Genomic DNA, 12,275 nt, shown 5'->3' on the forward strand with positions numbered 1-12,275 from the left:
TATGGATATTATGTTGGAAAAAGTTCAAGAAAGAAAGTTTTTAACTAACTGAATTCCTGAAATTCTATGGATTTCATGTGTGCTATGCCATGGAGGAAGATTCAATATTCTTTATAAATACTTATTTTGCAATATTTTTTATTTCTTAATATGGACATTTGCACAATTCGCCCATATCTTAGGTGAATGCATAATTTTTGGTCTAATAACGGTAATGTATAACAATAGTTTGTTTTTTAAATTTAATTTGGAATACTTGTTAATGAAGCTATATAATGTTTTAAGTACTCTCGATCCACAGACAAGTTTTTCATCAATATGTTTCTTGTATGTAAGCCTCTTATCTAAGTATATCCCTAAATATTTTACATTGTCAGTCCAGGCAATATCCCAATCACGTATGTATTTTCAATTTGCTATTTGGAAGTTTACTTGTACTTGTGCACCGGGAAAAATAAATGGCTTCTGATTTGTCACGATTGATTTTTAATTTCCAATTGTTGCAAACATTTTCGTAATTTTTGATTCCATTGTTAAGGTTCTTTATAATTTGTGTTGGATCCGAATCTGAACAACTCATGGCAAAATCATCCGCAAAGCAATACTTTTTAACCGACTTAGTTTTGGGTAAGTCACTCACGAAAATTTTGAACAGGACGGGTGACAATACACTTCCTTGTAGCAAACCGGAAAGTGGAAAAAATATATCAGATTTTGTGTTATTTAATTGTACAGAACAACTCCGTTCGGATAGGGGCGGCCCGGTGGTGTATGTGAAAAACGGCGCCCGTCCACACGGCAGGACCGAATTCAAATCCCATCCGGACCTTCCCCCCGTAGCATGGACTGACTATCCTGTTACGTGGTAAAATAAGTCTTGATACGGCCAGGCCGTTCTAACCGAGAAAAAAAAAAACTCCGTTCGGACAAAAATGACCTAATAAGCAGAATAATGTATGGTGGAAAATTGAAACTAATTAGTTTGTGTAGAAGTCCATTGTACCACACCGTATCGAATGCTTTTTCCAGGTCAAACATCACAAACCCAGTAGATTTCTTTATTTTACGCTGTGTTTTGATAGTGGTAGTAAGTCTATGGATTTGTTTCGTGGTTGAAAGGCCAGGTTGGAAACCATATTGATATTTTGGATTTATTTTGTGTTCTTTAAGGTGTTTGACTATTTTCTGTAATAAGATTTTTTCAAGGACTTTTCCTATGCAGCTGGGAAAACTTATTGGCCTGTAATTTTTGGGGTTGTTTTTGTCCTTTTTGGGTTTAGGAATCGGTATGATTTTGGCAATTTTCCAGACATAGGGGAAATAGTTAAGTTTTATACAAGCGTTGATGATACACGTTAAATAAATGATAGCTTTGTTGGGCAAATGCTTCAATAAACGATTGCTGATTTGATCAAAGCCTTGAGATTTTTTTGTTTCCAAGTTTTTAATGATGTTTTTAATATGTTTTGGTTTTGTCCAGAGCTTTAAGTTGGAGTTTGTGCTAGGATGAGTTTTGTGATAAGTAAAGAATCGATCGATTGTGGATTGGACATGTTTTTCTATAGGACTTTGGTCATGAAGGGTGGTTTTGTAGGCCGATTCAAAGTGATCTTTAAGAATATCGCATTTTTCTCTATAGGTAATAAGATTTTTGCCATTAAAAGTTAAAGAAGGGACTGCAGTAGAACCACTTTTAATCATTTTAATAAATTTCCATAACCTAGACTTATTTGGGTCATTATTCATTTTTTTAGGTTATCGGACCAGCAGTTGTTTCTAAATAGCTGAATCTCCAGTTGTATTTCATTTTTTAATCTATTGTATGTTAATTTTAGTTGATTATTTTGTCTGTCACGTTGCCATAACCGTCTTGTGACAATTCGAAGTTTAATTTTGGAAAGTATGCTTTGCGGTAGAATTATTTTAAAGTTGTCAGGTCTTGCCAGTGGAACACATTTTGTATAAGCGAGGTCAATGGTTTTGTTGAAATACTTTATCATTAGGTCTATTTTTTTGGTTGTAGTTATATTTTGAGTATTTAGATTAATTGTGTTAAACGAGGAGTTTAAGATTTCTTTAAATAAAGTCTAATTAGCCTGTGAGTAGTTTGGAATCATAAAATTATGGTTGTTTTCTACTTATGTTGTGCTACATTCAAAGTAAATGGGTAAATGGTCGGAAGTAAATTTTTCCATACATTTGATATTACAGATTTTCCCTGGTTTGTTAGTTAAGGCAAGGTCTAAAGTTGATGGACTACGGTTTATATCGCGAAGGTAGTAAGTGTGCTCTTCTGACTTTCCCCATCTGAGTAGCATTGTTACAATTCCAAAAACGGTGCCGTGCGTTGAAGTCACCACAAATGATAAAATGATTGGGCATATTACCTAGTTTTCTAATGTCTTTTTTAAAGTTGGCATGATCAGTATTTGATCCACGGTTATAAATTGATATTATATGTAATTTACTGGTTGTAGTGCTTTTCTAGATATCACTAGTGCTACTCCACCTTTTTCTCCATGCGATCTATCTAATCTATAGGTGTGGAATTTTGGGTGAGAGAATCTTGTACCATTCTTTAGAAATGGTTCACTTATGGCAGCGATATGTATATTCTTTTTTAAAAGAAAGTTGAAAAATTCGTCTTTTTTATTTGAAATACCGTTGGCATTCCAGTACATGATTTTTAATGAATTATTTAAGGTGTAGAAAGCAATATTTCGCTGAAATCTGCACGATGACTGTGACGAGATCTTTTTTTGAGCTGCAACGGCTCAGGTTTGAAAAAACGTCTTCTACGATTTGCCCTATCTCGTTTAGGTCAAAATCTACATTCTGACTAAAGTTTCTTTGTTGTTGGTTGAAAAGGTTTGCGTATGTGTGTTTTGGTTGATTAGGACGATTTGGTGGTTAGGGAGGCGGGGGAACGCAGCTTCGTTGTACGTAAATTCAGCACGAACACGAGGTAGTGTTGGAGTTACCTTTTTAAGCCTCAGTCTTGCTGAGCAGCCTGAGAAATTTGCCGTATGGTGTTCACCACAATTCGCACACTTCAATTTGGTTGAAGCTATTTTGCCATCTGAAGAGGTAGTAGTTAGGCTTAGCGGACATGATTTTGATGCGTGGTTATCAGCGCATTTAACGCACACAGGGGAAAGGTAGCAGTTTGCATTACCGTGCCCGTAGCGCTGGCAGTTTATACACTGCTTGGGACCGTTTTTTAGAGAAGCACTCAAAGTAGACACGATGATGGTCTACTGCTCTAACTTGTTTCAGCTCGCTGAGGGTTATTGATCCTCTAGGGAAGTGGAGGAGATACATACATTGGTCGTCGTATCTCTTTTTCTTTATCTCTAGCTTTTTAATCACGATTGGTGTGATGTTGACTTCGGCAAGCGCAGCTTTGATGGATTCTGTATCCTGTTCAGGTAACCCGAAGATTACCACCTTCGTTGTTTTGCCTTCTGCTAGTTGGTGCGTGAAGAACGATCTGTTATTCCGTTTTAGAACGTCCACTACGAGTTTGAAGTCGCTGGATGTGGTCGTGTTCACGACAATGCCCTTACGTGTACTGTTAGTGGTATAGTTTACTACTCCAACGGAGGTGATTTTTTGATGCACATCTCCTACTTGTGTGACGGTGACGATAATTGGCGGAATTTTTGATGTTGGCTGTTTTGATGGTACCGATGTAACCGGCGTCGATGGCGCTTCTTCGTCTTCACTAAGGATTTCGTAGTTATTGCTCGTCGGGATACTCGACGGAACGTTGAAATATGAACACGAGGGCACTACGTCACCTGGTGCTATTTTTTTCTTGCTACGGCCCATGGCTGGGCCCCGAGCTAGCTTTCTCTTTCCCCTCACTATTATTGTTGTTTGTATATGTTTTATCTCAATATCACTTGTCGCAGATCACGGTTAGACACGTCATATCGGATCGGAGTCTAATAGAGGACGTTCTTCTCGTGTAAAAACTATGCTATGAACCGGTTAACTTGAAATTTTCGGCTAAAGTCTGAAATAATTATTTCAGACTTTAGCCAAAAATAATACCATGAAATGGGGCGGTTTGGTGGTGCATGTGATAAACGGCGCCAGTCCACACGGCCGGACCGGGTTCAAATCCCATCCGGACCGTTCCCCCGTAGCAAGGACTGACTATCCGGCTACGTGGTAAAATAAGTCTAGTAAGCCAGAAATGGTCGGCCGTGACCTTTAAGGTCGTTAAGCCAAGAAGAAGAAGAATACCATAAAAGGGGTCGATGAAATAATATATGGTACGCTCTACATGATTCTACATGATGAGATGGCAGTCAAAATCATTAAAGAAATTAACGACATGTACCGAGAGGGACAGGTACCACATAGATTACAAATACTTAAAATCATCGCAATCGGCGAAATCGGTAAAGAATTAACTGAAGTTATAAACTTTAGACCGATAGCATTAGTGATAACAGTTTTAAAAGTAGCAAACATAGCCGTACCTTAAAAAACGATCACAGATTATCTGGAAAAACATTTACATCTGCCTGAGTCCAGTTTCGGCTTTCGTGAAAACAAATCAACCACAGACATGATTGATCTGTTAATCAACACCATTATGAAAAACAATAGGAAAACGGTGAAGTGGATTTTATAGACGTGCGTACAATAGTGTATTAACAAATGAGCTAACAGCAATAATGCAATCCCTGTTGATATCCAACGAAGATATTGCTAGGATAAGCAGCGTCCTTAAGAACAGGTGCTTAGAAATATCCGTTGATAGCGAAATAATCAAAAGAAGTGCGTCGGACGGGCTCCCCACCGGGCAGGCTCTCTTCAACATATACACTACCAGATAGCGGAAAAATCAAAGTGCTGCAATATGCAAATTAATTTGACATTATAGAAGCGGAACTTACACCAAAATCGGTTGAAAAATCCCTTCAAAGGGACTGAAAACAACACTCAAAAATGCACATACATACATGAAATTCCTAAAAGATAACTTAAAAGCGAACATACACATAGCAGGAGTTAACATACAGAAAATCAAAGAACATTGGTTGTTGGGAGTCACAGTAGACAGCCAAAAAAATTCCATCAACATTCCGAAAATCGAAAAACTAAAGCAGCAAAGCGAGTAAAAGCCATCAAAACAATTTGCAATTTTAGAAACCATATAGACCCTGAAAAGACCATGCAACTTCATAAGGCACTAATCCGAGGTAGTATGAAATATGGTATTGGTTGTAGCTTAAAGGCCACACAAATAAAATTAAAAACCATAGACACCAGTTTGAATTGTAGGGCTTGCGCGATACCTTTTATTGCGTGATGGGCGTAATATCTGGTTACATCCGTGCTGGTCGGCGGTCGAAGGATATGAAAGCGACGATCGGCGCATCCGATCGCTCGTGTCTTATGCGTAGTACTGCTAACTATTATTTACATAATAACGCTACCTACACTAACTTACATTATGGGGTCGAGGGTGATACTCCAAAGTGGTTAATTTGGCAACGCCGCCAGTAGCGTAGCGTTTGCTCATCAGATGACACTGATCAAAATGGATTACAAATGCTCATCAGATGGCACTGATCAAAATCAATTACAAAATCAATAACTAAGAAGAGTAGCAGGTTGCTGAAGACCACCGCCAAAAATACGCTTTAAGCCATTGCTGCAGAAATACCATTTTCAATCAGGAGTACATCAGGAGTACAAACAGCTCATCATAACGATAGCATACACTTTAAAACTTACTTTCAAAAACAAAAAATCACATCCTAACTAAAGTACCTGAAATCGTACATGCACTGAGACCTTCACAACACTCAGCTGATAAAGATTATTCGAATTACATCATATCAACAGAATGATAATGGTTCAAACATTAAACGCGTTTGAATTACAAGATATTTTGTACGAAAAAAAAAACAATCTTGAAGCTACAAAAAACAAACCCTAAAAAAATAGAAACTAGATAGAAGAACTAGATTAGACGAGCAAATGTTAACATCCCTCATGAAGGAATTCTTTGAACCGAGCAAAAAATTTGGAGTTACTACACGACCGAATATGATCGACAATCTCTACACCAATACAACTGCAAGAATCTCCTATCCCAAATTTCCCATTCGAAATCATACATTTGGACATTTACCAAATCGAAGCTCAACTTTTCCTAACGAATATTGACAAAATTTCAAAATATGCACATATGATATCCAATACATCAAAACATACAATTCACCTACGTAAAGTTTTCCATAACACAATCACTTCAAATATAATTCCATCATCAGTTGTAATGGACAATGAAAAAGCTCAGCTCCTTTCCATGTTTTCACAAGTTTTCACACACCGGGCTACGTGACCAGCATGGACCATGGGCATCATAATTTCCAGTACCATGGTATTAACATTGCTAAACCACCAATCAATCGCAATCTCTACCGAAACTGTAAGGAACAACAACGAAGAAACCTTGAAATATGTACTTTCAACCATCAACTCTGGCTTACGCTCATTAACCACGTTAACCAGGAGGTTCAACGCTCTAAAAGGGGAGCAGTTACCACGAAGTTTTAACATGCTGACAAACGCATCTAACTACAGCGCGTGTGCAGTCCGATGACACTACCAGTACCAGATAAAATAAGGTAAAATTTGTATCTTGTATAATTGCAGATCCTCTTTTTTATGATGAAAACGTTCAATCGAGTTTAAAACTCTTCATCTTTATTATGATCATTTTGTATGGTCACCGCTAACTGAATAAAAAGTATGGGGAACGTTTCTACTAGGATTAGATGCCGGTCGTATAGCGCTCTACAGTATAGCAAACCAAAACAAATAAAAAACGATAATGATATGAGACACAGGTACGGATTACAAGGATATTATGGAACACATCAACCGTAAAAATTATATTGCAAAACGCCACGTGATTCATGAAACCATTTCGACTCCAGAGTCGAAAAACCGGATTTGACTAAAAAGAGTCGTTCAAAGTTCCGGAGAGAAGTCAAAGTCGACTGCGGACTAACCTGGATTCCAGGCACTACTTCGACGCCTAGGGAAAAATAAGGATTTAAAAAAAAATCTTTCGTAATATTTTGGTTGAGGTAACTAAATGTCTTTTCAAAGCATGATATTATAGTCGTTAAACCAAGAAAAAGAAGACTTCAAAGAATCAACAATTTAGTCAACTGAACGTGTGAATATTCGATTTTTACCTTCAACTTTGTTTATAAACATACACAAATTAAACCAACATATAACAAATCATCAAATGCTTGTTCCTCAAATTTATTTATCTATGTCACAATCAATTTATACATGGAATGATTATGTCAACTTTACACCTCAGTTGAGGATGCAATAAATCACGCTGAATAAAAACTTAAACAAAAATGTAAATAAACATTTGCAAGACATGTGTATTGCTCGAATAAATAATTATCTATACTGAAACTAAACAATGAAATCGGTACCGAAGTTAAGTAAGTTAATCGCAGTTATTTAATTTTATTTAAAAAAAAACAATATTCCTATCATCTATAGCACAAACAAACGTATTCGTGCCATTGTCTTTGGTCAAGTTATAACAGACACTTCTTCCATGTTATCTGCTTATAATACTTCTCACATTAAACGGAATTATTTTATGGCTAACAAATAATTTAATTATTATAATAAATAATAATTATTGCTCTATTACCGAGCGAGCGTCGACTAAAATCAAATTATTGTTGAGAAGGAGGAATTATGCGGATAAGAGTTATGAGTATTCTCAGACCTCATATAAACTTCGTTGAAAAAGCTACACAACACAGCTGTTGTTTTCTGTTAACTAAGCCAGTCTACCCGTCCAATGGTGGGCCTAAGTATACCATCGAAATTTCCGTGTTTCCATACACTGCGGCCACAGTTGGATAGTACATTTTATCAGGTAAATCTGTTACGTTGAGTTAAAGACTTAGGTTATTACACATTTCTTCACAGTGAGATATGTAGGACAATTACCTGTAAAAGCTACTCCCAGAAACTCATAATTCTTTTCAAACGACAGAGTATTATCATCGCAGTCTAATATAACTCGTATTCTTTCTCCTACCTGTTAAAGGTTGTTTTTTTTAAACAATAATTATTAACGTTGTCATAACAATTTCTATCACACTGTACATACCTTATACTTTGGGGCGTTATTTAGCAGAGGATATATTCCATGGGCATCTCCATTATGAAGTAAGAGGTTATCTACCAGATTCCAACCCCAGCTTTGATCATCGGCACCTGCTCATAAGGAAATCAGTAAGATTATTTTATGTTATGTTATATATGATATGTTATATTTTCTTACCAAGCAGGGCATAATATCCATGGCATTGGATTGCTGCGTCCTTAGTAGCAATTCCAACGACAGCAACTGTTCCAAGGGGACCTTCCCATCGTACTTCCCAGGCATGTCTACCGTGTTTGAAACCAATTTTTCCTCTGGATCCATCGGTGCTCTGTGCCACAGGATTCCTGAACAATTATTTGCGAGGAAAAATAGTTTATCATTCTTCGAAAATGAAAATTACACCGTCCACTTATCTGATTATTCGCTAACCATACCTGTGAAGAGTGAATCCGTTTGGTTTGATATACACATGACGACTACAATCGAAAGGATTCCATGCATGGAAAAACGCCCGCAACTTTGCTTTGTACGATGGCACTACCGACAGAAGGTCATTTTTGAACGCCTCCGTCGGAACTTTTTGTAGACATTGCGCTCGCCAAACCTCATTGTTTTCATCACACAAAAACCGGTACCAATTTTTGCAAACCAAAGCACAGTTTCGTAAATCCTGCAGTTTCAGGTAGGAGAATATTAGCTCCAGCACATTATCCGGAATATTAGGAGCATATTCGACTAGATCCTCATCCATCGCATTCGTCTAGAATAATGGATGTACAACTAGTGCACTCCAGATTTGCGGAAACAACTATTTTTTAGTAAAGAGCGCCACAATAAACAGTACTTGTAAAACAATAAGAAAAAATCGGTAACACCGTTTATCGAGACATCCGGGAGTATTTTTTTCTATCTTGGCTTGTTTTGACATCGAAAATTATCTACCAAATGTCAGGCGTACACAAAGGTTGTTGCTTAGGTCAAACGTATAGAATTTTGTAAAAAGTACCCAGTAGGCAAAAATATTTTCCAGAACAGAAGCGCGATGAAATTCGATGCATTTAGGCTGGTGTCATTGCTCGGTCGTATACGACTAGTTGCAAGGCAAATGTATGGGATTTGACAGATAAGGTTGCACGACCAATTTGGTCGTACGACCAAATCAAATGATTTTGATTTGGTTGCACGGCCGCATGCAACAAGTTGAACTCGCTTGTATAAACGCGAAATAGGTGTTATTTTCTCGGCGTTCATGTAAACAAATTGTTTTAACTGCCAATTCAAAAAAAAATCGTACGACCAAATCGTACGAGCAATGACACCCCTTGCAATTTGGTCGTACGATAAAATCGTATACGACCGAGCAATGACACCAGCCTTAACCGTAATGTCCAAAGTGGGTAAAGAGATTAGGTGGGCTTATAGCTTTGACGCGGTAGCAAAGTCTGTAGAGTAATGAGGTCTCGTAATAGAGGGGTTTTGGCAGCTCTTGGAATAACAATGAAAAATAAAACTGACAGATAGGTGTCCGAAGCTCCTACACGATGTTGCGTAGTTGTATGTGTACGATTGTTTTGGAGGCTGCTTCAGCTGCTCGTGTAAACATGATTTTGTTTCAAGATATCCTACGATTAATTGTTGTACATTTTATTTTAAAACGATATCTTTTAATAGTGTAATTATCGTGTAATACAATGCGCAATGGAAATTTATGGAATAGTGCATATATTCCCCACATTTTAACGTTGTAAAGACTGTCGCCAAAACTACGAGCGCTGAAATTTGCTCAATAAACAGTTCACCAATGCATAGCCAAAGACGTCTAACTGTCAAAATGAAAATCCAAGATGGCAATGTCAACAAAGCCTATTCCGAGACCTCATTACTCTACAGACTTTGGGCTTATCCCTAACGATTTGACAGCTGCGCTGTAGAAAAAAGAATTAAAATTTGACGTTTATGGGTTCGATTTTTTGTCAATGTATGTGAGCGAATCCTTTTTAATGTGCTATGTGTGTGAGTGAAAATATATGTATCACAATCGAACCCACAAACTTCTAATTGGTTTTCAATATGTCTACCGCGTCAAAGCTATAAGCCCACCTAGTCTCTTTACCCACTTTGCTACAGACTTTGGGATAAGCCCACCTGACATCTGATAAGCCCACTTTGGTAATGTCTACGACCGGCCTACCCGGGTATGCCATACATTTTGTCTTAAAACTGAAATAACTCAGGCTGTATTGAATATTAAAATTTTTTCGTAAATTTCGACACATTCGTACACAGCTACATACATTAATTTTCTTTATTTTGGCAAATAATTGGATTTTTTCTAACTTGTTTATTACTGCTTTTTTCAACTTTTTTTAAATGACAACCACGATTTTTCGTGGTTTTCTTTTAGAAACTGTATTCTGTAAAACTGTATGACATAGAAACGATATGACTGGGACTGCGCGGTGGTGTATGTGATAAACGGCGCCGGCCAACGCGGCAGGACTGGGGTTCAAATCCAATCCGGACGTCTCCCCGCAGCATAGACTGACTATCCTGCTACGTGGTAAAATAAGTCTTGATACGGACAGGCCGTTCTAACTGAGCAAAAAAAAAACTGTATGACTGTACAGTAATTACCCGAGATACGCGGATGATGCTTTCCAGAGAAATCCGCGTATCTCGAAAATCCGCGTATCTCGAATACTGGATGACATGTAGTTTATACCTCCTATTCAGGGATCCAATGTGTGCGCAAGAAGAAAAGGTATTTTTTAAAAACACAAAACAGACCGTTATTTAATCATATTTAACACGTTCAACGATTTAAGATATACGGCCTGGCCGTTGTTAGGTGAAATAAAAAAAACATGTTCAACGCCGTGTCAAAAAATGCAACAAATCTACGGCGATGAATGTGTTAAACATAATTTTCAATAACATTTTATTCATTACAGGGTATCCCGCAATTTTTTGACACTTTCCCAGAGATTTTTGATTTCGTCCCATAATCTTTTGACACTTTCCCAAATATTTTTGATTTCGTCCCATAATCTTTTGACACTTTCCCAAATATTTTTGATTTCGTCCCATAATCTTTTGACACTTTCCCAAATATTTTTGATTTCGTCCCATAATCTTTTGACACTTTCCCAAATATTTTTGATTTCGTCCCATAATCTTTTGACACTTTCCCAAATATTTTTGATTTCGTCCCATAATCTTTTGACACTTTCCCAAATATTTTTGAATGTTACTTTATGGAGCTAATTTCTTCCGTAAAGTTCTTAGCACGCATAGTACTTCTGAGTAGCTATTTAAATATTAGATTGGAAAAACTCAAATAATCAGGGTGTGTATAAATATAGGTAAACAAAATCATCTCTATATTTAAAAAAAAATTATTTCAAAAGAACTTCATATTTCATTTTCTGACACGTGCAACAAATCAAAACAAGTACAAACAATTTTTTTCGGGGATTTTGTTTACTACTACTGACTTGATTATTTTCCTGGTGGTGGGTCATGTTGCTTCCATGCCCTAAGTAGAATGATAGTTAGCGAATCACCCCTAAGTTAAGGATCTTAGGGAACAAATCGCCAAAGAACTGATCGGGTTGAGGCTCATGTATGGATTTCAAAAGGAGTGACCAGGGGTCAAAGGAGGAAGGGAGGTGATGATCTTGCACAATCGTGTGTGACGATTTTGAAAATGGCGAGGGTCCAATTTGAATGCAATGTTAAAAACTAGTCTTTACTTTTTAATGAACTTTTTCCCGTAAATTTTCTTTAAAATTGCATGTTAACGTATGTAAAACAGTTGTCAATTGATGCAAAAAAGGTACATAAAAACCTAGGTTAAACAATCTTAGGGCATGGAAGCAACATGACCCACCACCAGGAAAATAGTCAAGTCAGAAGTACTATGCGTGCTAAGAACTTTACGGAAGAAATTAGCTCCATAAAGTAACATTCAAAAATATTTGGGAAAGTGTCAAAAGATTATGGGACGAAATCAAAAATATTTGGGAAAGTGTCAAAAGATTATGGGACGAAATCAAAAATATTTGGGAAAGTGTCAAAAGATTATGGGACGAAATCA

At 37.0% G+C, this 12,275-nt stretch overlaps 2 protein-coding genes across 2 annotated transcripts; both read right to left on the reverse strand.

The window, feature by feature from the left end:
- Positions 1–2,488: 2,488 nt before the first annotated feature.
- On the reverse strand, positions 2,489–7,155 carry LOC125768110 (uncharacterized). The gene has a single exon (XM_049435333.1). It carries the CDS (start codon positions 3,829–3,831, stop codon positions 3,172–3,174), a length of 660 nt encoding a protein of 219 aa, XP_049291290.1. The 5' UTR covers positions 3,832–7,155; the 3' UTR covers positions 2,489–3,171.
- Positions 7,156–7,271: 116 nt separating this feature from the next.
- Positions 7,272–9,197, reverse strand: LOC125768109 (F-box/SPRY domain-containing protein 1). The gene is made up of 5 exons (XM_049435332.1): positions 8,614–9,197; positions 8,357–8,523; positions 8,183–8,289; positions 8,020–8,110; positions 7,272–7,951 (listed from the first exon to the last, which is right to left on the reverse strand). Exons 1-5 carry the CDS (start codon positions 8,928–8,930, stop codon positions 7,857–7,859), a joined length of 777 nt encoding a protein of 258 aa, XP_049291289.1. The 5' UTR covers positions 8,931–9,197; the 3' UTR covers positions 7,272–7,856.
- Positions 9,198–12,275: the final 3,078 nt, after the last annotated feature.

Source organism: Anopheles funestus, chromosome 3RL, assembly GCF_943734845.2.
Source record: "Anopheles funestus chromosome 3RL, idAnoFuneDA-416_04, whole genome shotgun sequence".
Taxonomy (NCBI): Eukaryota; Metazoa; Arthropoda; class Insecta; order Diptera; family Culicidae; genus Anopheles; species Anopheles funestus.